Source organism: Bubalus bubalis, chromosome 15 (genome assembly GCF_019923935.1).
Source record: "Bubalus bubalis isolate 160015118507 breed Murrah chromosome 15, NDDB_SH_1, whole genome shotgun sequence".
Taxonomy (NCBI): Eukaryota; Metazoa; Chordata; class Mammalia; order Artiodactyla; family Bovidae; genus Bubalus; species Bubalus bubalis.
Window position 1 is genome coordinate 20,229,923 of NC_059171.1, and position 26,456 is coordinate 20,256,378.

Sequence of the window (26,456 nt, forward strand, 5' to 3'; positions counted from 1 at the left end):
CAATTTTTTTTGTTGTTTCTTATAATTTGCAATTATTTTCTCCCTTAATTCATGATGCTATATATAGGCTCCATAAACTTCATCTCTACAGGTATTTGTTTCCCTCAGAAGACTGTTTTCTATAAGCTAGAATTTTAACTAATGTAAGTTTTCTCTTACATTAAAAAAAAAAAATATGTAGACATTAGTGTTAGAAGTTAACTGAGTTCAAGAGTGAAAAACCTATAAATTCTTATTGCCAGGGAGCACCCCCAGGTCATACTCTAAAACCAATAACTTGTAATGTGGCCCTGCCAAATGCACCAACAAAAGCTACTACTGTGATATGAACATTATTTCTGGAAATCTCTTTTGATTTCTCAAGTAGCCCAAAACTTACTGACATTCTGTTCAGTCATTCAATAACTAATGATTACCTTATACTTGACAGTGGCATATATAAAGATTTTGGGAGTGGGAGTTATAATTAAACAAAAGTCATACAGAAGAAGGCAACACACAGGAGTACAGGAACTGGAAATACTGACAAAGAGTAAAAGTTCTGTCGTTAAATACAGTTCTGTGGCATAGAATGAGTAGTTAAGAGACAACTTCTTGAAAGGGTATGCTTAGCTTGACTTAAAAGAGAGGTTTCATCCATAAATTTTCAAAAAAACGCCAGTGAAAGCTTAAATCCTGAAAGAGGATCAGTAAGAAGGCTATAATTATAAAAGAAATATGGCAAACTATATTAGAGAATAAGTTATTAATATCTTAGAATAAAAATAAATGCACCTTAAAGACAAGGAGGTATATATCCAGTACGTAACAGACATGCAAGGAATATTTGCTAAATATACTACTCGCAACAGTTAAAATCTGTGAATGCAGATGCTGCTGCAAACTCAGAAGTGAAGCCGCTCCGTCATGTCCGACTCTTTGCGACCCTTTGCACAGTAGCCTATCAGGCTCCTCTGCCTGTGGGATTTTCCAGGCAAGAGTACTGGAGTGGACAGCCATGTCCTTCTCCAGGGGATCTTCCCAACCCAGGGATTGAACCCAGATCTCCCGCATTGCAGGCTGATGCTTTACCATTTCAGCCACTAGAGAAGTCGATCAACAATTCTTTCTGATGCAAACATATGAATGCTTTCCCCATTCTGTGGCCATGGCTGCCTTAATCCTCCTGCTTCCTACACTTTAAAACAGAACCTTAGTTCTGCACTAAAGTACTGGAATATGCTCTTTTCCAGCAACTTAGTGCCAAGCTATTTTGCTTAAAGCTTTCCTTCGGTGCACATTTGAAGGATTTTTTCTTTCCTCCCTGTCTATAGTAATGCCATCCTTCATGCTAATAAGGCATCTGCTAGGATATCTGGCTAATACGGGAGATGAATAAATACGGAATTTTGGAAACCTAAGAGATCAGTATGTGAACTGAATAAGTAAAGGGTAGCTACTAGAAGTGAGAGATCTGTCTGAAGCAACTGACATAAATAATTAAGACTAAACAACAAATAAACAAAATAATGGGTCATCACTAAAAACTTCCTAGCTGGAAGGTTACAAAGGAGCCGGAACAAGACAACCACGAATAGGAAGCCCAAACAAATATAACAAATACATTATTAAACTGAGTTTTAGACAAAACAACTTAACTAGTAATTACTTTGTAAGAAATAGGTAATGTAAATGATACCATCTTATAGTGAAAAAGCTGAATTGAAAAAAAAGTTAGATGAGGGAATTAGTGCCATGTCATGCAACAAAAGAGATTTAAAGTCCTTAAACAATCACTGCAGCACTTGCTATAATTTTATAAACATCAACTTTTATCCTGAAGATAAATTCCTATAAGAATCTAATGAATCAGAAGTATAACAGTTCTTAAACTTTTTCAGTATCAAGACTATCTCACCCCATTAAATATTACCAAGGACCCCAAAATATTTTGTTTATATGGGTTAGAGTTGGTATTTAACATGTTAGTAATTAAAACTGATAAACTTTAAGTATATACTTAAAATTAATAAACCCCATGTTAATATGCATAATTTATTAAAAAAAAAAAACATTTTTAAAAAAACTAGCCAAGAAAAGTGGCATTGTTTACATTTTTGTAGATCTCAATGTCTAATTTAATGTAAGACAGTTGGAGTCCCAGGTATGCTTTTTGCATTCAATTTGCCACGATATGTTACTTTAGCTAAAGTATATAAAGACAACTCAGCCTTAACAAAGATAGGTAACTGGAAAAAAGAAGGACTCTACAGATCCCCTGAAAGGGCTGAGAAGGCAGCAGGAGTCCTTGGATCACACTTTGGGAACCACTGGGATACTAGAAAAATCACCTTCCATCAGATATATATGAGCCTAAAGCTGAGGTAGAAATTGTTAGGCAGTGTAGGACTCTGAGACCTTGTTTTCAATAAACATCTCCCTCCATTAGCCTAAAGCTATACCCTTTGTCCCCAATTCCTGGAATGTATCCTTGGTCTGGGTTCCCAGGTAGTGTTAGTGCTAAAGAACCTGTCTGCAATGCAGGAGACATAAGGGAGGCGCGATGGATCCCTGGGTCGGGAAGATTTCCTGGAAGAGGGAACAGCAACCCATTCCAGTATTCTTGCCTGGAGAATCCCATGTACAGAGGAGTCTGGTGGGCTACCATAGGGTCACAAAGAGTCAGACACAACTGAAGAGATTTAGCAATTTATGTCCTTGGACTGATAAATTATCAACACGCAGATCCAGGGAACAGCAGTAATTAACTTCTGTTTCATATGTTGAGGGAAAAACAACTGGTGATCACTAATCTTAAACCCATACATTTGGTCCATTATAAAATGGCCAGTGGGCATGAAGAAGGGTGGTGATTTAATCCAAAGATCAAGAGAAGCCATAAAGATGTTAAGTTAAGCGTCTGGACCTTTAAATTGATTGATTAAAAATAACGGATTTTAAGGACAGGAACCAACCAAAAATGTACAGATTAATACTGGTAAAGTTATAAAGCTGCTGTAATCCCCGTGTTTTGGGGGGACTCTTTACTCCCTCCCTCTCAGTGTCTATGCTGAGAGCTTTGTACTTTCCTCTTCTCTAATAAATCTTATTCACTTGCTACTGTGAGCATCTGTGTGTTCATGGATTTCATTCTTTGGCTTCGCGAACAAGAACTCGGATTCCTGCTTCAAAACCATCTCAGAATCAAAATACAGAAACTAGTAGAAGCACAGGGATTTGAAGAAGCCTCCTGTCTCATGCTGACAGTATGACCAGAAAGCAAAATCTTTCAAACTGCTTGGTTGTTAAGAATCATCTGGTGTTTGTTAAACACAATGAAGCCTGGGTCCTACCACCAACCAACTGAAGGAATGTTTCAGGTAAGCAGTTCCTGGCTATACAGTTAAGTACAGAATGATTCCTAAAATCAAGCAAATCTAGGATCCCGGCTACACAGGAAAACCAACTGACATCAGGGCAGAATCTATACGTGACTCAGTTATTGAATAAAAAGTGATGTGGCACATACATACTACTGGGACTTAGTCCTTCAAATGACATTCATTTATAAAACTGTCTAAGGGGGAATTAACTACAGGGAAAGAAATTGATTTTGAAGAGCAACAATGTCCCTTAAGATAGACTTAATTCTAATCACTTACCTGGGTACCAACAGTGATGTTCGGCATTGAAGAAATACCAGCACTAGATTTGGGCTTTTTGTTTTTTGCTCTAGCTTTCTCTAACATTTTTTTCCTTTGACTAAAAGGCACTACACCCCTGAAAGTGAAAAGCAAAAATTGGACAAATAAGCAGCAAAGAAGCCATTAAACAAATCTAAAATTTCACACATTGTATTTAACTATTGTTATTGAAAGTGAAGTCACTCAGTCGTGTCCGACTCTTTGCGACCCCATGGACTGTAGCCTACCACGCTCCTCTGTCCATGGGATTTTCCAGGCAAGAGTACTGGAGTGGGTTGCCATTTCATTCTCCAGGGGATCTTCCCTACCCAGGGATTGAACCCAGGTCTCCCGCGTTGTAGGCAGACGCTTTACCATCTGAGCCACTATTCCTTCTCTAACATTTTTGCCTCAGTATAATATTAACGTGTGCAATTTATTAATAATAACTTGATCACAGGTCTGACAGTATATAATTGGACCAACTTTTATTATTAACCCTTATTTAATCATTAAGGATTAAAATTTACAGGAAATTCATCATTTGACATTTTCTTCTGTTTAGTTTAACTAATTTAATTCTGTTTTAATTAGAAGATCTCCCTATGTTATTTTTACCAATGCAAAGTTGCTGATTTCTTAAAACACAACAGAAAACATATTTAAAGTCCCTTTTGAAAACTAAAGGAATAAAGTGAGGCACAGAATATTCAGGCAATGAAATACTTCAATGAATTTCTATTTTATGTTACTGTTAAATGTAAAAAGTATAAAAAATACTGTTTTTAATTAAGCAAAAGCAAAATACACATTTATACATACAAAAAAAGATTAATAAAACATACCAAAAATGTTAACAGTAGTTATATTCAGGTTGTAGGATTATAAGTGATTTTTATTTCTACTTATACTTTTTAAAAATTTCATAATTATAGTCACTAAGTATATATTATTTTTGTAACCTTTTTTTAATCTTAAGGTTTATTTTTAATGTTACTTTGCTCCACAGTGAAAATTTCCCTCTGTATAAGCCTCTTTTAATAGTTGATTTACAACGTTGCATCAGTTTCTGGTGCACAGCAAAGTGGTTCAGCTACACATACATACAGAATAGGAAAAAGAGTGTATGTATAATATGTATACAGTATGTATCTATTCTTTTCATATTCTATTTTTGCTTTACCATTATGGTTTATTATAGGATACTGAATATAGTTCCCTGTGCTATTCAGTAAGAGCTTGTTGTTTACCTATTTATAGTAGTTTGAATCTGCTAATCCCAGACTCCTACTTTATCTCTCCCCTGCCCCCTTACCCCTTTGATAACCACAAGTTGTTTTCTATATCTGTGAGTCTAAAGCATTATCTTTCAACTGACCTTCTCTATTGCTTTGACTACTTAAAGCACCTATCTATGTACATAAACATCACCAACTCAATGGACATGAGTTTGAACCAACTCTGGGAGATAATGAAGGACAGGGAAGCCTGGGGCACTTCAGTCCATAGGGCTGCAAAGAGTCAGACATGACTGAACAACAACCACCATAATGTACATAAAAGCCTCCAATGGTAAGAAATACCCCTCTGTGATACTCACCACCAGTATAAATTGTTCTCCAGCTGTGCACAGGTGTAAAGGGCACAGCAATGTAAAGAAACAATCCGTTCACCCTGAAGTTCTGAGTAAGTCTGGGCAGTGTGCTCTAATTTAGAAGCCACAGAACTTAAAGTTTCATCCACCCAGGTAGCAACCTGAAGAATAAAATATCACAAGCTTAAGTAAAAACACGTAATCTTTTCCAAGGGACTGTGGTCAAAACAAGGGCAAGGAATATCTACACTGTGGACCAGAATTCTACAGGATAGAAAAACAAGTAATTAGGAAAAGGTTCTTAATGAGACTAGAAACTAAATTACTTCCTTCACACAAATCAATCAAAATAGTACTGAAATAGATGGTTCTAAGGCATTAATTAAAAATAAACATCTGCTCCAACAATTTTTAAAAGAATTTAGTGACTCTAAAGTCAAACTGATAATCTGAGGATAGTATAATAGCTATACTTCCTGTATCTATTATAGCTCTTCAGTATCTACTCTTTTGTCAGCACTTAGCTTGAATATTTTTTCTTCCCTTAAAGTAGAAAGATCTCTCTGAAACTGTTATAAAATAAAAACTATTATAAAAACTATTATAAAATAGAGATAAAACAGAAAAGATTATACACTGGATTACAGTACTAAGGCCTAAGACACTTGGTATTTGTAGGTTTAAGTTAGATAGAAAGATAGAAATGAAAAGATGGAAAAGGGGCAGGGAGAGGAAGAAAATCAAGAATTTAAATGTTTATCACAGGATGTCTTACCTTGTTATTTTCTGTAGCTACAGTTGCTCTTATGCTATTTGCAGACAGGAGAACTATCTTTTCATTGGTTAGCCCCAAAAATGTTGCTCGTGGGTGATGTAAGGAAGGATTCTTCGAAAGCATAAGAAAAGTGATTGTCATTTTGTATATTGATTTGGAGAGCTACTTAATGAAAGATTTAATATAATGAAATACCTGTGCATTTCTGTAAGGCTCAGATTCACTCCACTTCCACTGATAAAGTTCTCCTTTACTGCTGACAGCCAAAAGCTCAGAATACAGAGCCCCAATACAGATGAATTTTGTTCCATCCTATAGTGAAAATAATATAGTAGTATAAATATAACAACTGCCAAACCTGATGATTCGTATACATCACATTAATTACTACATCTAATCTGGATTATGTGAACACATAAACCACTTTAGCAAGGTCCCCTCCCTGAACTCACCCTTTTCCAGTCACACTGGCCTTCTCCCTGCTCTTGCCAGGATCCCACCTTATTGGTCTTTACTGGTCTCTTGCCCTGTTTTTCAGGTGACTCACTTTCTCCTCAATCAAGTTTGCTCAAGTGAGATCTTCCCTGACCACACTATCTCCAAAATCAGTACTCTAATATTCCATCTCCTTACTCTGCTGTCCTTTTGGTTCATAGCATTTCACAACTTGATAGATTATATTTACTCATTTATAGTCTATTTCAGGCTTCCTTGGTGGCTCAGTGGTAAAGAATCCACCTGGAATGCTGGAGACGTGGGTTTGATCCCTGGGTCAGAAAGATCCTCTGGAGAAGGAAATGGCAACCCATCCCAGTATTCTCGCCTGGAAAATTCCATGGACAGAGGAGCCTGGCAGGTTACAACCCATGGGGTCGCAAAGAGTCAGACACGACTGAGCATGCATGCATAGTCTATTTCACTCAGATATAAGCTTTGTCTTGTTCACCACTGTATCCCCCATTCTTAGAACAGTGAACACAGTAGACACTTGATAAACATGTTGAATAAATGAAGAAAAAACAGACTAAGGCACTGAAGCTAGGAAAGTCGAGTATCAAAACAGAAGACTCCGTCCCTGGAGGCCATTCCAAGCTGCTGAAACAAGTGTCTACGTTGCTTTTAAAGGTAAAAGCTCACTTAAAGAATGTACAAGTAATAAGTTGGAATGCAATTAAATTTTCAAAAGTTTAAACAATAAGTGTAAATAAATATCAAGGATAAAGTGATATATTTTTTAACATTAAGGCCAGAGAGATCAGTCATAAAACTACCCTGAAATCTCACAGCAAAACTTGCCAATAACAGATTTTACGTTGTATTTTTGCTACTGCAAAACTTCTCTGTTCAATTTGAAATTCTGGCTCAGGAGTACATGTAACTAATAGTATCTTTAAAGTTTCTATCAAATTCCAATCTCAGATGGGTTATGGGACTCAGCTACAGCCTGCCAAGACTGAGAACAGGTTACACTTCAGAGCCATACAAAAAGATTACTAATTTTTAATCTTTTATTCTACCAGTGCCAGTCAGCTCTACTTTCAAGTCATATCTGTTACACCTATGGAGGGATGCAGAAGAGACCAAATTTGAAATTTTCCAACTTAGCAATTATAGTCTTTCCTTCACCATAGGTATCTGAAAACCACTGTCTACTTTCTCCAGGATGAGCATCAAATTTTAACACTTCTAACCTCATAATTCCTTCTCAACCCCTTGGTTAAAAAGATGATGGAATCGGACCAATTGACTCCCTATCTCCCAATGTACTTAATGAAAAAACACCATTCTCCCCTCCCCACAATCTCAGAGAAAGAAGTGTCCCTCTCCACTGCTTAAGGATAACTCATAGACACAAGTGGATGCAACTCACTCTTATTACCCCAACAACCATCCAAACTAGTCTTCCCCTCAGTCTTACTCACAGTAAAGTGAACTACTACTTGGCATACGTTTCACCTCACTGGCTTTCACTGACAGTGACACTTGGTCTTGCAACAGCCACATCAATGCTCCATGTGTCAGGGAGTTAGAATAGGAAAAAGGAGTCCAAAATGGCAAGAGCTAAAAGACAGACAAAGAAAGGGAAAAGCCCAAGAAAAAGGAATAAAGGAAAAATCCGAGGACCTGAGTGAGAACCTCAGGTGAAACAAACACACCCCTTCCTGGCTAGCCCTAATTTGCATAGGGCAGGTGGGGGTGGGGTAGGGGTAGTGGGGAAAGAGACAAAACTATAAAAAGAGGAAGCCAAGAAGAGCTGACTCTTTAGAAAAGACCCTGATTCTGATCTAGGAAAGACTGAAGGCAAGAGGAGAAGGGGACTACAGAGGATAAGATGGTTGGATGGCATCACCGACTCAATGGATGTGAGTTTGAGATAAAACTGAGAAAATCACACATTCTCCCAACACATGCATTTACTCAAACAGTTCATCTTCTCTTTCAACTCTGAACCATGTGACTCTGTGCATCACAAGCTCTAGAACCTCCCTTCTCTCTTGTTCACAGGTCACTACTGTCACGACTCTCTTCTGGTCTTCCTTTTATCTTCATGATTGTTTTCTCCATTTCCTTTGTACCACCTTGTACTCCCTTACCCAGATTCTGTCCTTGTCCCTTTATTCAAATTATGCTCCACCTTCAGGTTTATATGTGACTGGGCACCATGCTGTTCAACGTGTCATTCTCCTATCTCCAGACTAATCTGCAGACTAAACTACCTGGATGTTGTAAAAGCAACATAACATCTCCAAAATGAATTCATCACCACTTCCAAAGCTGCATGCCCCTTGCAGTCCCTATCTCCATGAAGGACCTCCACCCACCCACCCACCCTGTAATAGGAAAACCACAAAGGAGCCTGAGCCCTCTCTTCAACTTCTCTCTTCTCAACCATATGGTGATTAGCAAACCAATGCTATCCTTGTCTCAACTTCCCCTCAGATTCTTCCCTTCCTAAGTCCTCACTGTCACTGCTTTGGTTGTTCAGTTCAGTTGCTCAGTCGTGTCTAACTCTTTGTGACCCCGTGGACTGCAGCATGTGGGGCCTCCCTGTCCATCACCAACTCCCAGAGTTTACTCAAACTCATGTCCATTGAGTTGGTGATGGCCATCCAACCATCTCATCCTCTGCTTTGGTTGAGATCCTTGCAATTCCCCTCTCTATAAACAATTCTACCAGTCTCTTAACTGTTAAGAATAGGCATAGAATTGTTCCTATTCCTATCTTTCTCCGATACCAGTAGTGCTTGTCTACTTAAAAACACACAAAACAAAACCCCACCAATCTCATCATGTCATTTCTCTAAGAACTTTGTTGGCAGAACAACATCCTAACTCTTCATCTAGGGCCCTCTGGTCTTGCTCCATCTTGCTCTTCTCCTCTTCCCACCACACAGCAGTAATTCCAAATTTCTCATTGTTCCACAAACACACCCTGTCCTTTCGTGACTCTAGGCCCATACTGATATGCTTGGAATGCTTTTGCATCTTGGTTAACGCTCACTTAACCTTAAAAATGCTGCTTAAAAGTCTTCTCCTCTGTGAAGATTTTGCCAAATCTCTCAAATCTTAATCTAATACCAGGTGGTATTAGTCATTCCCCACTCTAAACCCCTAAATACCAGATTCCCAGCTTCAACCTAGGATTGGTGGTACTGTGAACACATTTCATAGTATGCCAATGTTTGTCTTCCATACTGAGTTCCCTACGGGCTGCTGCTGCTGCTAAGTCGCTTCAGTCGTGTGGGCTGGTCCGTAACAAATCTACCTCTATGTTCCCACAGGCTAGGAGCACACTGATAACTGAAAAAACGCATCTCAACTCGAACTTTCTGAGTAAAAGCCCTGGCAGAGCAGTACAACCCTGAACAAGTCGTGGTATAGCAAGAGTATGGTGTGTGAGGCTCTCTCAGAACTGACTGGCCTGCACCCCTCAATGATGGGCCAGGGCTCCCCAGCTCAGGAGTCCTGAAGTAAGTGAATCCCGAAGACCCTGAACATCCCCCGAAGACCCTGAACATCCATTATGGACAAATGTGGATGGACAGCACAAACCACCAACCAAAGGAAGATGGAAAAATCACCTATTGTTTCTCGCCTGATTGAGATGAGTTTGTAGAGAAATACAAAGCAATCAAATACACACAGTGGCACAGTATTTTAGCTCGCACACTTCAGAATATCATAGAAAACAACGTTTTTATTGTTTTAATGAGATACTAATGGCTACTGCTGTGCAAGCTAGGGCCTGTTTCAACCTGGAAAAGGTGGATATACATATTTCCTTAAAGATCGGTAGTTTCTAGCTTTTTTATTTGTAAACAAAATCAAATTATTTAGAAGCTTAATCTAATCAACAAATTTGCAATTCTCTAAACAATAAACAAGTCATCACCCAAATGAGCAATCTCTCCCCAAAGGGGATGAAAAGTGCTAAAAATATAATGAAAATTACCTAGTGGCCAAAGTTTAAGTCATTAAGCATAGCAACTTGAATTCCTACTAATTTTGACTTCTGTTTTTTAAAAATTGGTCTTATTACTCCAAATTTTCTCCCCACAAAACTTGATTTTTTTTTTTTTTTAAACTTTCCTGTTCTCAACAAACACTAGTTTTCCAACTTAAGTAGCAGCTCTAACAGCAGACTGTACTGTGCACTATGGCTGAAACAGACATTATACAACTACAGGCCACACGGCCCAATCTGATCAACTGTCCTTATTCACACTTCATTCCCCTCATCTGCCTATGTTTCCATTTTCTCCTTATGCCTGGCTTCTTTTCTGTTTTATGATCACTTCTCCCTTTGCTCTTACTTCATTATTAAATTACATTTGTGATACACTTATCAAACTTTTGGAGAATTTTGAGCATTACTTTACTAGCATGTGAGATGAGTGCAACTGTGCGGTAGTTTGAGCATTCTTTGGCATGGCCTTTCTTTGGGATTGGAATGAAAAGTGACCTTTGCCAGTCCTGTGGCCACTGCTGAGTTTTCCAAATTTGCTGGCATATTGAGTGCAGCACTTTCACAGCATCATCTTTCAAGATTTGAAATAGCTCAACTGGAATTCCATCACCTCCACTAGCTTTGTTCGTAGTGATGCTTTCCAAGGCCCACTTGACTTCACATTCCAGGATGTCTGGCTCTAGATGAGTGATCATACCATCGTGATTATCTGGATCGTGAAGATCTTTTTTGTACAGTTCTTCTGTGTATTCTTGCCACCTCTTCTTAATATCTTCTGCTTCTGTTAGGTCCATACCATTTCTGTCCTTTATCGAGCTCATCTTGGCATGAGATGTTCCCTTGGTATCTCTAATTTTCTTGAAGAGATCTCTAGTCTTTCCCATTCTGTTGTTTTCCTCTATTTCTTTGCACTGATCGCTGAGGAAGGCTTTCTTATCTCTTCTTGCTATTCTTTGGAACTCTGCATTCAGATACTTATAGCTTTCCTTCTCTCCTTTGCTTTTCGCTTCTCTTCTTTTCACAGCTATTTGTAAGGCCTCCCCAGACAGCCATTTTGCTTTTTTGCATTTCTTTTCCACGGGGATGGTCTTGATCCCTGTTTCCTGTACAATGTCAAGAACCTCCATCCATAGTTCATCAGGCATTCTGTCTATCAGATCTAGTTCCTTAAATCTATTTCTCACTTCCACTGTATAATCATAAGGGATCTGATTTAGGTCATACCTGAATGGTCTAGTGGCTTTCCCTACTTTCTTCAATTTCAGTCTGAATTTGGCAATAAGGAGTTCATGATCTAAGCCACAGTCAGCTCCCGGTCTTGTTTTTGCTGACTGTATAGAGCTTCTCCATCTTTGGCTGCAAAGAATACAATCAGTCTGATTTCGGTGTTGACCATCTGGTGATGTCCATGTGTAGAGTCTTCTCTTGTGTTGTTGGAAGAGGGTGTTGGCTATGACCAGTGAATTGTGTTGGCAAAACTCTATTAGCCTTTGCCCTGCTTCATTCCGTACTCCAAGGCCAAATTTGCCTGTTACTCCAGGTGTTTCTTGACTTCCTTCTTCCTGCAAGGAGATCCACCAGTCCATCCTAAAGGAGATCAGTCCTGGGTGTTCATTGGAAGGACTGGTGCTGAGGCTGAAACTCCAATACTCTGGCCACCTCATGCGAAGAGCTGACTCACTGGAAAAGACCCTGATGCTGGGAGGGATTGGGGGCAGGAGGAGAAGGGGACGACAGAGGATGAAATGGCTGGATGACATCACTGACTCGATGCACATGAGTTTGGGTGAACTCCGGGAGTTGGTGATGGACGGGAAGGCCTGGAGTGCTGCGATTCATGGGGTTGTAAAGAGTCGGACACGACTGAGTGACTGAACTGAACTACCTAACTTTTAACAAACATTTCCTGGTAGCTTCTACATGACAATTAAATTCCCCACCCAGCTTTCACTTTTAGAACCTTGAAGGCAAAGCATCATGACCAACAAGTTTGATCAACTGTTCCCAACAGTGAAGCTGCTCCAAATAACTTAAGGAGCCAAATATCATGGGACTGTTTCCTCTCAACACCATTCAAAGAAAATTGAGAATAATGTACAACTCTACAATTCAAAAGGCTGGTGGGAATTAAATTTTATTATTTCCCCTAGACTCTATGAAAACACACCCAGAACAGTAAGGGATATGACTGTAAGTTAACAATACTGACTACCTAAATCAGTTGTTTCCTCATCACTCACCATACAACCTTCATCAAGTTCTTCTCTGGGAAAGAAAAAAGAAAGTGAAGTCACTCAGTTGTATCCGACTCTTTGCGACCCCGTGGACTGTAGCCTACGAGGCTCCTCCATCTGTGGGATTTTCCAGGCAAGAGTACTGGAGTGGGTTGCCATTTCCTTCTCCAGGGGATCTTCCCAACCCAGGGATCGAATCCAGGTCTCCCGCATTGCAGGCAGGCACTTTATCATCTGAGCTATCTAGGAAGCACTTCTTCTCTGGGAGCTTACTTAAAATAAAGGATGTGTGCATCTCTTAAACTGAAGGTTTGTTTTGTTACAGAGCACAATGGGGAAGTTCTTATGTTCAACTTCAGCAGACTGACTTAGCATGAATTACCCTGCAATTTTTCTCCACCCTTTCACCTTCAGCATTTTATCACTTAGCTCTTATCTTTGCAGTCTTATTTCTAACAGTCTTTGTTACTATTGGAGATGCATTTTTTTATTCCCTTGTAAGTCACTTTAAGATTCTTATTGTAAGTAGGTTGGGGTTGTGTGTGTGTGTGTGTGTGTATACACACATACATATATATATGTATGAATAACTATTTTTTATTCCCTTATAAGTCACTTTAAGATTCTTATTGTGAGTAGGTTGGTGTGTGTATACATACACATACATACATATATATATATATAACTACATATAGATATATAGTTACAACTTAAATGCAGGCATTCAGCAACAGAGAACTAAATTTCTAATCAGAGAAAAGTAAATTTCAAAAATGACCAAGACATGAAAACGGATCCATGTTAATGGAAGTCTTAGTAATCACTCTGGCCTCCTGTGATTCCCCAAAGCCTCTTGTACCTAATTCTATTACAGTATTTAGGCAGAACAATGTTACGCATTCCTACAAAATTCTCACCCTAACACCTGAACAAAAAGCCTATGTACTTAATCAAGACTACTCAGTTACTCATTGGATGACCCTCACTTCTGCCTTCACAGATCTTTTAACATCTCTGTAATTATCAATTATGGTTATTTTTTTTTTAAAGATGCTGAAAATTTAATAAGGGGGAAAAAATTCATTGATTTATTTTTTTCTATCTTTTAATCCCTTTACCCATTTTCCCTACTTCCCATCTCTGGCAACTATCAATCTGTTCTCTGTTATATAGGATTCCTTTTTTTTTTTAAGATCCCACATTTAAGTGCCATCATATGGTATTCGTCTTTCTCTAACTTCATTTAGCATAATGCCCTCAAAGTCTATCCATTTTGTCAAAAATGACAAGATTTCATTCTTTTTTTATGGCTGAATAATACTCTTGTGTGTGTGTGTGTGTGTGTGTGTGTGTATCAACCCACTGAGGGACACGTACGTGGCTTCCTATCTTGACTACCGTAAACAATGCTGCGATGAACATGAGGGTACATGTATTTCCAGTTAAGTGTTTTCATTTTCTTCAGATAATACCCAAAAGTGAAACTGTTAGATCCTACAGTGGTTCTATTTTTAAGTTCTTAAGGAATCTGTTTTCCATAGTGGCTATACCAATTTCCTACTCCACATTTCACCATTGAAGCAGCTTTATTAGCCTAGAAAATGGTGAAACTTTGAAGAAGCAGCTGTTCCTCTAAATAGGTGATGGGAAAGTCAAGATTATTCCAATTAATTTAACAAAGGAATTTCTCAGGTACCCTAACAAAAGAAGGAAAAATACCATGGACACTAACCAAACTTACAATTTATAAATACCGAATTAGGTCATTTCTGAAATTAAGCTAGGACAACTCCTTTTCCCTCCTAGCACCAAAAAAAAAAAGCAAAAAAGAAGAGACGATTTGCAAATAGTGTGTGCCGACATCCTATATCTCCCTGCACTCTCCATCTCCTATCAAGCACCCCGCAAAAACCTTTTCTACTCCTCAGGGATCACCATCTCCAACTACGGAGGACAAATATGGACCTCCATAGTGCCTATTCTTCATGTGGAATTTATCCTATGTTCCTATACGATAATTTTGCACACTGTTCCAAAAGCAAGGTTTTTTTCCCCTTAACAACTCTGCATTCTCTTTCTGACTATAGCATTCAGCCTTACAAATCATCTTAATGGTTTGCTGAAAACCAGGATAATACTTATCAGTTTAGTTAGGCTTATGCTATTTTCTTTCTTAAACTGAAATTTTTGATGTCTAAATTTCAGTCACAAGCTAATAAAAAGTAGTTCTTATTCAGAAAAAAATAGTTTAAATTAGGTTTTTCTTTATTGGGAAAAAAAATATATAGGTAGGGCATACTCTGTTGCACATACTGCTATTTCTCCTTCATTCAACGTCTAAACAAACCATGGAAATATACACTAAGTAAGGCCTATACAGTGTCAAAATTTTATGATGAACTTAGTAACTGCCTCTGAAAACAAGCTGTACTTAAAACCATGCCTATCAGTAAAGGCCAACTAAGACTGGCTAACTCTTAACAAAGTGTACACTGGCCAGGAAAAAGTCCTGCTAAACTCCAACTGCTCAAAACACTTTCAAATACATGCTGAAGAAGACTAGACTAATATAGATGTGCTGGCACTATTAAAACAAGATTCAGGAGTCCTCCATTACTTCCTGTCAATATGAAGTAGATGCAGCCCTAATACAATCAAGGCTCTCGAGAAACAGGAAACAAAGAACAATGTATAAAAAAAAGAAAAGAAAAAGCCCAATGGTTTAAGTCACCTTCTACCATATGAAGTAAAAGTAGAAGCTGGAACATTTCTGGTTTTATGGAAATAAGTAAGAGAATGCAATTCAGGGAAACTTTGTCAGCTGCCAAAGAAAACAGAATAACCTTTTGCTCACAAAGAGACTGATTAAAATTCATGTTCCTTCTTGCATTCAAGCTTTCCACACGAGCTGAATACAGAGGAAAATTAACCACATCAAGATTCACAATAACTATAAAAAAATAAACAAATTCAGAAAGTTAAATAATATTTTCCCTTTAATATTCCAAAGTCAACTTCAAAGAAAGAAAAGAAATGCATGTCAGAATGTCCTTATCTGCTACAGATAACCAAGTTCTTTATCTTCTTTTACTTCTACTTAAAAGAATCTTTCATCCAACTGGATCTGGAAATAAACAGGCACTCCAAGAAACACATGGACAGCATATGGCCTCCTATAGGAACCTGCAAAAATGAACCACCTGCCTCTTAAGACAGTGAAGACTACACACCATCAACAGGATGTGTCCTTGCAGCGGTGATGGAGTTTTAAAGGTTCACACCACTTAAGTCCTGGCTGCTATCTAGAAGCCCGCCACATACCACTCCTCAGGATGCAGAGCATCACTCCCTCAGTTTCTTCCTGTCCAGCCTGCTTTGTCTCCCACAGTTTTTAGAGCAAAGAGCGTGTCAGAATTCGCTGACATCAATCAGGAAAGCTAACTAATCAAAGAAACACAGATTTCTAATCTTGCCCTCACGTGCATGTCTGTATCAATGAAACCTGCTCTGCAGACACTGGGTCCATTCGACAGCACAAAACAAATTTCTATCAAGAAATATACCATCAGTTACTGGTGCGAGTATCACTAGAAAAGAAATCCTGAAACAGAATGCTTATGTCTTATCTGAAACTGCCATCCCGATGCCTCTGATTTACTTCATTAAGTAGAAAAAAGAAAGCACCACTGAACACATCTCGTTAAAATGATTCCTGCAGTGTCAAATCAAGATTATTTATATTTTAAAAGAAACAAAAACATCACTTTATGTCTGCATTTTAAATGACAGTACAAAAACCTGAAATAAAACAGAAACCTTTTTTGGGGGGTGTGGGGGGTGGTAACATGTGTGCCAGGAATCCATTTAAAATGGAAGAGATGGGGATTTTTTTCAAATACCTTATCAGGCCACCACTGCAAATCTTCTCCAAGAGACACGGGACTTTGAACAGGCGTATTCTTCTTATCCAAGTTTGGCTCTCCTTCCTTGCTGGTAGAGCCCCTTTCATTATCAAATGAGGCTCCATCAAGCCACCTTCGCTCACGTAAACGTAAAACGGATTCACGTTCACGCAACAGCTCAGAGTCTCTCTCTAAGGGAAGAAGGAGAACTGGTATGCAATTGGGTCACACCAGTGGGATAAAAGTAAGCCACTCTCTAGTAAAGACCCTTCAGGATGCAACTAACAGCAATTTATCCACCCACAAGAATTTAATGTAACTATATATCTAATAAGCCTGACATGCAACATTCAAGACATTTAACTCTTTCAAGTGAATGTATGAAAATTGTAAACTAGTTCTTTAAGCATTTTTCTGAATTCCAAATATATGCTTTTAGAGCAGAATTGCCTCAAACTGGATTCTGGACATTTTACATGGAGTTTTAAACTTCTAGTTTTCATTAAAAATGCTTACCATAACTTTTTAAATTTATCTATTAGAAACTATTCATAAATTAAAATTTTGACATGTTAGACAGATACATAAACAAAAAAAAAGTATTTGTTAGAGATTCTACACATAGAGGGGGGAAAAAACTTTAAAAGGGCAAAATAAAAATCCATTAACTGTAAAATTTTTGATAATCTTTGTTTAGAGTAATTTTACAGACTAGATTTTTGTGATTTATCTTATCTTTTGTGATAAGATAAAAAGTCTTATTTAAAAAATTTTGAGAAATCAGAATTTTTTTTCTATTTTAAGAATCTTTATAGAAAGACTATTTTATAAAAACACTACCACTGAAACTGGCTTACAAACTTTTTAAAACAAATTTTCAGGTTGCTCACACATTACTGTTTTAACTAGGCAATTAAACTTTCCAAGACTTGGATATTAAGGATTAAAAACAAGTTGAACCATATAAAACTGCCATCCATGCAGGTCAAACATGGTCAAGTACCACCAATTTCATATGGTTCAGACTGAAAGAGATGCCCACATAGAATGACCTAAGGAAAAGCAAAAGGAAGAAATTTAGAAGGAGCTATTTGTTAGATACTGAATATTTGAAATGTAATTCTTGATGCATTTAAGGCAGTAAAATATTCACTTATTTTTAAAGAATTTGTAAGCTATTACAGAACAGTTTCAGTATACTAAAAGATCATTGTAAGACTGTTGTTTTAAAACTGCTTCCAAGTAGTAGGCATTTGTAGTACAGTCTTAATATAAAATGGCATCTTTTCCAGTTTACTAATGATAAGTAAATAATACAGCTGATTCCTTCCTGTTATTTGAATCAAGGAGTTTTACTTTCTGAAAAGTAAATATACTGACTTTAAAAAGTTAAAATGCCAGTTAAATATATGTCAACGTATACAGAGAAAGGCTTCTGTTTGTACGATTTCAAAATCTTTCTAAATTCTACTATGAACTAAAGCTTTTCAAGATTTTAACTTCTGAAAATACTATTTTAATAAGGTAAGTATTTATATGTATTTATTATGGATCAATCTCATTCCAAAAGTTTTTTTTGGATTTAAAATGAAGAAAATAATCACCCTATTTTAATCAAATAAACTAGAGAGACTTATTTTCTGAATGCTGCATGTCACTGTTAAGTAGAATTCTGCTTTTAGTTCAGAATCCATATTCCTAAATTTAAAAATATAGTTAGATAAAACATAATCCTTTATATGTGTTCTATAATGCATTAATAGATAAAATCATCTCTAAAGTTCTACTGTGGCTCTTCAAAAATCAAAAATAATTATTTTAATGCCAAAGCTTCCAAGAACACTAATAAATAATGATTTCGTCTAGTGTAATATTAAAAGTTCAAATACAAAGAATTCTACCACTAGCTCTTCAGGCAGCTAATAATCACCAAGAAATAAATGCACAATTACCTCGAGATGAGCCTAGCCTGGAAAGTGACGACCGACGAAAAGAAGGGTAACCAAAATAGCTAATGTCTTCAGAAAACATGGCGTCTGCATCGATAATGACACTTGGGTGGGCAGAATGAATGTCAGCATCAAGAAGAGACATAAGATCCTCTATAAAGTGAAACAAATATAAATGAAACAGGTACAGAGAAAAAATCTGTAGACCACCGAAAAATCCCTTAAAGTTAAAACATTAAAATCAGGAGCTGACTACTGACATAACCTGAGAAGAGAAGCAGTAACTACCTAAGAAATAAAGTTAACATCATTAACACCGAGTTTAAGGAACATCAATTGCATGATTATTGCTTGGGCTACATCCTAAATAATCACAAGAAAAAAGGATCATTATTTAAGATTCTTGTGACATCACAGAGATGATACTGTCAAAATCTAAATGCATTATTGCATATTCAGTAATAATAACAGCATCAGAACAACATTCCAGAGGCATCTGTCAGTCAGCAATAAAGCTATGCACATACAACCATGCCTTTATTAGGATGAAACACAAGTCCACTGAGCAGAAACACGTCCCTATTTTCCCTTAAAAAAGATTTTACAATCAAACACTATAGGGAGAAATATCTACCACCTTGGAAAGAACAGTCAGAAAACCCACTTGCATTTCATTTCATTTCATTCCTGTCAAAAAAAAAAACACCTCTCCCTAGATAAGAGAACCATGATGGTGATCCACCAACCTCCAGGCAAATAAGATTCACTAGCTGTATCATCACCATCATCTCCATCTTCATCATCCCGGCTAAGTAAATTATTTACAGCAAGGTTTACATCAAGATTTGTGCGCTGAAGTTCTCGAATAATGACACTTCTGGATTTGCCTTGTAAAACAACTTGGGCCTGAAATAAAAATAAGGAGTGCTATGTTAATTTTCTTTTTTGTAACTTTTTTAAAAATCAAAATGAGTTTTCTAGGATCAAAACAGAAAAGCAGTATTTCACAACTCATGATATAAATCATAGCTACAGCCCACTATATTTGGGCTTCCCTTGTGACCCAGCTAGGCTTCCCTGGTGGCTCAGAGGGTAAAGCGTCTGCCTGCAATGTCAGGAGACCCAGGTTTGATTCCTGGGTTGGGAAGATCCCCTGGAGAAGGGAATGGCAACCTACTCCAGTACCCTTGCCTGGAAAATCCCAGGGACAGAGAAGCCTGGTAGGGTTAGTCGCAAAGAGTCAGACACGACTGAGCAACTTCACTTTCTTTCTTTTCTTGTGGCTCAGCTGGTAAAGAATGAACCTGCAATGCAGAGACCTGGGTTTGATCCCTGGGATGGGAAGATGCCCCGGAAAAGGGACAGGTCACCATAAATCATGGCTATAGCCCACTATATTTAGTTAAACCTCACCCTGTCCTGCTCTTATGTTAAGTGTTCCACAGGATCCATACCTGTGAAATCAGCTCCTCTGGAATCACAGATGCTGGGATAACTGGCTGGGGCTGGCTGCCCAGAAGCCCAGATCCTCGATCCCGTCCCGTTCGAATTACTCGAGTCTGTCGGCGAGAATCTCGCGCTCCAGCTGATGACCTACCAGAGGATCCTCCTCCACTTCCACCCACTCCAGAACTCCAGCGACTTCTAAATTATTGGAGAATTTATAGATTTAGCATTTTAAATAATCATTCAGCAAGATTCCTCCAGGTCTCATTTTCATTCTCTTAGGACATGCTAAAAGCTCTTTTTCTAATTGACATGGTATGTTACAGTGGCATTCTGACAGAACAAGATAATAGAACTGAGCTTTAAAATAACAGTTCTGATTTTTTTAATGCTTAAATATAACCTCACTTTTAAAAGATGAATACCACGCATCTGCATTTTTTTTTAAAGAACCACATACCTAGCATTTCTAGACACGACTCTAAAATGAGTTATAATACATTTCCTCTTTGCATGAACGACCTATCGGACATAACTACCAACAGTCTGTAATGCAAAAAGTAAAATTCAAAGCTTAAATTTTAAAGACACAAATAAATGGAAAGACACCTGTATCCATGGCTTGGAAGATTTAAAATTGTTAAGATGTCCAGACTGCTTAAAGTAATCTACAGATTCATCACAATCCCTAGCAAAAATCCCAGTGGATTTTATGCCTCAAAGGACATAATCAAGAGTGAGGAAGCAACGTACAAAATGGAAGAAAATATCTGTAAATCATGTATCTAATAAGAGGTTAATATCCAGAATATATAAAGAGCTCTTACACTCAACAACAACAACAAAAATCAAATAACCTGACTTAAAAAATGGGCCAAGAACGTGAATAGACATTTCTCCAAACATAATACACAAATGGCCAAATAAGCATAAGTTCAGCATCACTAACCCTGAGAGAAATGCAAATCAAAACCATAACATATCACCTCACACACAGTAGAATGGCTACCATGAGAAAAGAATAGAAAACTACAAGTGTTAGCAAGAATGTACAGAAACTGGAACCCTCATGCATTGTTGGTAAGACTATAATGGTGCAATGCTATGAAAACAGTACAAAGTTTCTTAAAAAATTAAAAACAGAACCATCATGTATGACTCAACAGTTGCATTTCTAGGTATATATCCAAAAGAATTGAAAACAGAGTCTCAAAGAGATATCTATATACCCATGTTCAAAGCAGCGCTATTCATAAGAGCCAACAGGTACAAGCAACCTAATATCCAATGAAAAATGAATGGTTAAACAAAATGTGGGATATACATATACTGTAATATTATTCAGCATTAAATGGAAGGAAATCCTGACACATGCTACAACATAAACTCTGAAGATATTAGGCCAAGAGAAATTAAGCCAATCACAAAAACACAAATGATATCCAAAGTAGTCAAATTCGTAGAAACAGAAAGCAGAATGGTGGCTGCCAGATGCTAGGGAGAGGGGTAGAGGGAGCTGTTTAATGGAGATAAAGTTTCATTTTTACAAGATGAAAAAGTTATGGAGACTTCCTTCACAACAATATGACTATATTCAATACTAACTGAGGTGTGCAGTTATAATTGTAAAGATGATAAATTTCATGTGTTTCTAAACATGATTTAAAAAATATAAAGTCATGTGTTATCCAAAAAAAGCTATGTTCTAGAAAACAGACATGTTTTCAACTTATATGCTTTGTGACAATTATGCAACAGAAAATAATATAGGATCAATGAAAGATACAAATAGATATTAAAATAAAATATTAAATCAGCATTTCTACTTCATGGTTCCCTGCAAGCAGTCAAAATTAAGTCAGGTGGAACTACTCTTGTAGAGAAGTTTTTAACAGTCAAAAGCTAAATTTATTATCTCAACTTGAAATCAGGAGGAACCACACTAGAGTCTTAAAGAGATTTAATTAGTGTAACTGTTATGTCCCCAGTTTGCCTGAGATAACACCAGAGTCAGCGTACTGTCTGAGCCTATTATTATTATTTTCATTCCCAAATTTCCCAGTTTGGACAGTAAGTTACATGGCCAATTTGCAATCTCTGTTCACAAAACCTCAACTGAGGTTAGTTGAAAGACAAAGGTCAAAATATCTCTGGCTTGCCCATTCATTAACCTGACTGTTACCATGGAAAATACCACATTTTCCTACCCACACCCACAGTGCAGGATTTCTTCTGTTGGAATCCAAACAACCTACTAGACTTCCTACCTCAACCAATGCTAAACATTCCTCTATCCAGCTTGCTGTCCAGAGAAAGAGCAAGGCGTTTGACTAAGTATACATTAACAGAGGTTTATCAGTGGTTCCAAAAGAAAAGTATAGGAATCCTCTCTTTGTCTATGATTATAGTGAGCTCTGTCTCTCTCTCTCTCGCTATATATATATATATATATATATACACACATACACACACACAAATATAGTGAGATATAAATATTTTTAATATTAAACTCAAAAATAATGTAAAAACCAGTTTCTACTATCCACACCTCACTCATCAAATTAATCCTACAATTTGACCCCATTATATAATACTCAAGATACACTTACATAATACTCAAGATACACAAAGTGACTCCAATCAACTGGGAAAATCCCGCATAGTATGGAATTAATCCACAGTTTGCAATCTTAATTCCCCTGGGATGACAATCTTAAAACCCATGGGATAAGTCCTATCCATATACTTGGCTAGTTTAAAAAACTGTACAGCATCAAAAACAAGAAAAGTCTGAGAAACTGTCATAATCAAGAAAAGCCTAAAGAGAAATCACAACTAAATCTACTGTGGTATCCTGGATGGGATCCTGGAACAGCAAGAGGACATTAAGAAAAAAATGAGGGAATGTGAACAACCTACAGCCTTCAGCTGATGATAATTTATCAACATACATTAATTATAAAAAGTGTACCAGGCTTATGTTACATGTTAATAGTGAAAACTGGGTATGGAGCATACAAGAATTCTCAATACTACCTCTGTAATTTTTCTGTAATCTAAAACTGTTCAAAAATATGAAGCTTATTTAAAAGAACATATACATATACACAAGCATACAAACACATGCTTAACTAGATAGGTATGTGTGTGCCTGTGCATATGTGCATATTTATTTCCACGGAAATATCAACTAGTTTCAACACTTAAGTCAGAAGATTTCCCATTTAAAAAAAACAAGCTTGCAGGTTTTCTTAAGATTAAAGGGCAGGGGGGTGGGAGAGAAATGGAGGTTTGCATTTGGTAACAATGGCCCTGTAGACTTCTATGGTAACATGAGCTGTTTAGCTGCCTCCTTTAAAAATGGGTGATAACAAACAATGGATAAAGAGACTTTAGAAACGAATATTTCCATTTTAAACATTCTTTAAACACACACTCTCTTTCTCCAAACAAAGTTGGTGTTCTTCCCCTTCAAAGTTGGTGTTCTTGCCCGACTGAAATGCGCTTAACAAAAATATCCTGGAGATTTTTAAAATATCTCCCAGGATAAATTTGAGTAATTATGAAAGAGAAAAAAACAGCAGCTAGAAAGCCTTAGCACACTGCCAATTAGCAAAACCCCCAAGGGAAAAACATTAAAAGTCCTAGAAACATTGACTGTTATTTATTCCTAAGAAGGATCAGTCATAATACATGATCAATTCTCAATTACCCACACTGACAGCAAAGAAAAACAGTATTAATTATGCCAAAATCTTTCAAATGCAGTTCTCAAACAGAGACCACCTGATTCACAACACCTCTATGAACCCAAAGGGAACAAGCCAGGACTCTGAAGGAAGAGGCTGGGGACCAAGGTCTGTGGGGACAGTCTTTCAAATATGACTGCACCTGTATGTCCTAGATTCTCTAATAAATAGCAAGCTTCTTTAAAGTTTACTATAATCAACACAGGAATGTGAGGAGGGCGGAACTACACAACTCAGAGAAAGGAAATTTATTATGACAGATAACATTTTTGACTTTAAAATTTCTTAATTTACAGAATACTGGTTACAATTTCTCCATCAACAAACTGAGAAAAATTTTCATACAGTCCAAGAGAAACAATCAGCCTTTAAGTGCTTACATTTTGTGGACATCTGCAAGACCAAATAAAGGTAAACATATGGCTTAGTCAGGGGGAATACTGTGACATTTTTCAGAACTGCGATCATGAACCCAATGCTAAAACACAGAGTCTGTTGGGGTGGGGCAGGTTTATAAAAACATGATTCAAAAAGGAATACAATCAAGCATAAGTAAGAGGAACACAAAAACTAATGATTCTCCCTGCTTTCTAAAGTCTTAAAATTAGCCTTAACCTTCTTTTGGAGCAGGTCTACTAAGGTTTTTATTCAAGCTCAAATGTACTCTTTATTATCATCTTTGTTGTGTATTTTATTACCAAAGACATAAAAGTCCACTACTCTCTTTCAGTCATCTTGTCATGCAGTCTATTATAATTGGTTATATCCAAGCTTTATTTATAAAGAGAAGAGGATTTAAATAGGATAATTTAAGCAGCAGAAACAGCAATGGATTATAAACCATAAAATAAAACAAATATCCATGAGACCATAATAACATAAATAACTCAACAGTAACAGAATAAAATAGAATAAATAAGAAAGAAATGGGGGAGGAGGAAAAGTTCTTCCTTACAGTCAAATTTCAATTAATGAGTGTAAAAGAAATAATAAAAACATATTTTAAAAAGCACTACTTGGCCAACACCACAGTAATGAAGGAAGAAATTATCAATGGATGCTAAAGTTAATGAGCAAAAATATGATGGAAAATGGACTATTTACATAGGAAGTATCCAGCTGAGCCACCAGGGAAGCCCATCTCCCCAAAAAATACATTATTACAAAGGGGGAAATATTAATAGTAACTTTAAAGGGGGAAATATTAATAGTAACTTTATACTTGAGAAGCTTGGCAAACATCACTTTAACTAAGTGGTCAGGGATAACCATCACGGTAATGAGACAGGTCAATATCATGTGCCTCCACATATGATGCAATGAGAAGGTCACATCATCACTTCTGTGGTATTCTTGCCAAAAATGCATCATCTGTAATCCCAATCAAAATCCCACCACGTTTTTTGTATCAACAAACTGATTCTAAAATGTACAGGGAAAGGCAAAAGATCTAAATAGCCAGCACAATACTGAAGAACAAAGTTCTTTTGACTGACTGGACCCTAACCAACTTTCAAAGACTTACTATAAAGCAACAGTAATCAAGACAGTGTGCTGCTGGAGAAAAAACAAATAGATCAATTGTACAGAATAGAGAGCCCAGAGACAGACCCCTATAAGTACATAAATACTGATATTTGACAAAGGAGCAAAGGCAATACAAAGAAGCAAAGACAGCTGATTCAATCATTGCTAGAACAACTGGACATCCACATGGAAAAGACACAGGCCTTCACAAAAATTAAAACGGATCACAGACTTAAATATAAAATGCAAAACTATAAAACTCCGAGAAGATAGCAGAAAAGAAATCTAGACAATCTTGGATTTGGCAATGACTTTTTAGCTATGACACCAAAGGCACAATGAAATAAATAACTGATAAGCTAGCCTTCATTAAAGTCAAAAACTTTGGCTCTGTAAATGATGCTTGTCAAGATAATGAAAGACAAGTTACAGACTGGGACAAAATAACTGCAAAAGACATCATCTGATTAAAAAATGGTTATCCAAAATACATCAACAATCTGATGGAAAAATGAGCCAAAGACCTTAAAAGAAACCTCGCCAGAGAAGAGCTACATTGGGCAAATAAGCATACGAAAAGGTGCTTCATATATCATCAAGCAAATGTGAATTTAAAAAAAACAAGCCACCACTACATGCCTATTAGAATGACCAAAATCTAGAACACAAAATTCAGCAATTGTGCTCCTTGGCGTTTAATCCAAAGGAGCAGAAAACCTACATCCACACAAAAATCAGCACACAGCTTTACTCATAACTGCCGAAGTTTGGAAGCAACCAAGATGTCCTTTAGTAGCTGAATATGTAAATCAACTGTGATACATCTATACAATGAAATACTGCTGCTGCTGCTGCTGCTGCTAAGTCACTTCAGTCGTGTCCGACTCTGTGCGACCCCAGAGATGGCAGCCCATCAGGCTCCCCCGTCCCTGGGATTCTCCAGGCAAGAACACTGGAGTGGGTCGCCATTTCCTTCTCCGATGCACGAAAGTGAAAAGTGAAAGTGAAGTCGCTCAGTCATGTCCGACCCCCCGCGACCCCATGGACTGCAGCCTACCAGGCTCCTCCATCCATGGGATTCTCCAGGCAAGAGTACTGGAGTGGGGTGCCATTGCATTCTCCAAATGAAATACTATTCAGCACTAAAAAG

The 26,456-nt window shown here is 37.3% G+C and overlaps 1 protein-coding gene across 5 annotated transcripts in view; it reads right to left on the reverse strand.

Moving 5' to 3' along the window:
• UBR5 (ubiquitin protein ligase E3 component n-recognin 5) overlaps positions 1 to 26,456 on the reverse strand; it is a 138,018-nt gene that overhangs the window by 61,204 nt on the left and 50,358 nt on the right. For 3 of the 5 annotated variants that reach the window (XM_025265102.3, XM_025265098.3, XM_025265099.3), the window contains exons 6-13: positions 20,039 to 20,228; positions 19,331 to 19,490; positions 18,588 to 18,737; positions 16,633 to 16,844; positions 6,227 to 6,343; positions 6,032 to 6,142; positions 5,263 to 5,417; positions 3,642 to 3,759 (exon numbers count right to left, since the gene is read on the reverse strand). In XM_025265102.3, the coding sequence (XP_025120887.3) occupies positions 3,642 to 3,759; positions 5,263 to 5,417; positions 6,032 to 6,142; positions 6,227 to 6,343; positions 16,633 to 16,844; positions 18,588 to 18,737; positions 19,331 to 19,490; positions 20,039 to 20,228 (1,213 nt within the window). The remainder of the gene's footprint in view (positions 1 to 3,641; positions 3,760 to 5,262; positions 5,418 to 6,031; positions 6,143 to 6,226; positions 6,344 to 16,632; positions 16,845 to 18,587; positions 18,738 to 19,330; positions 19,491 to 20,038; positions 20,229 to 26,456) is intronic. The other 2 variants (XM_025265100.3, XM_025265101.3) reach the window with 1 other exon arrangement.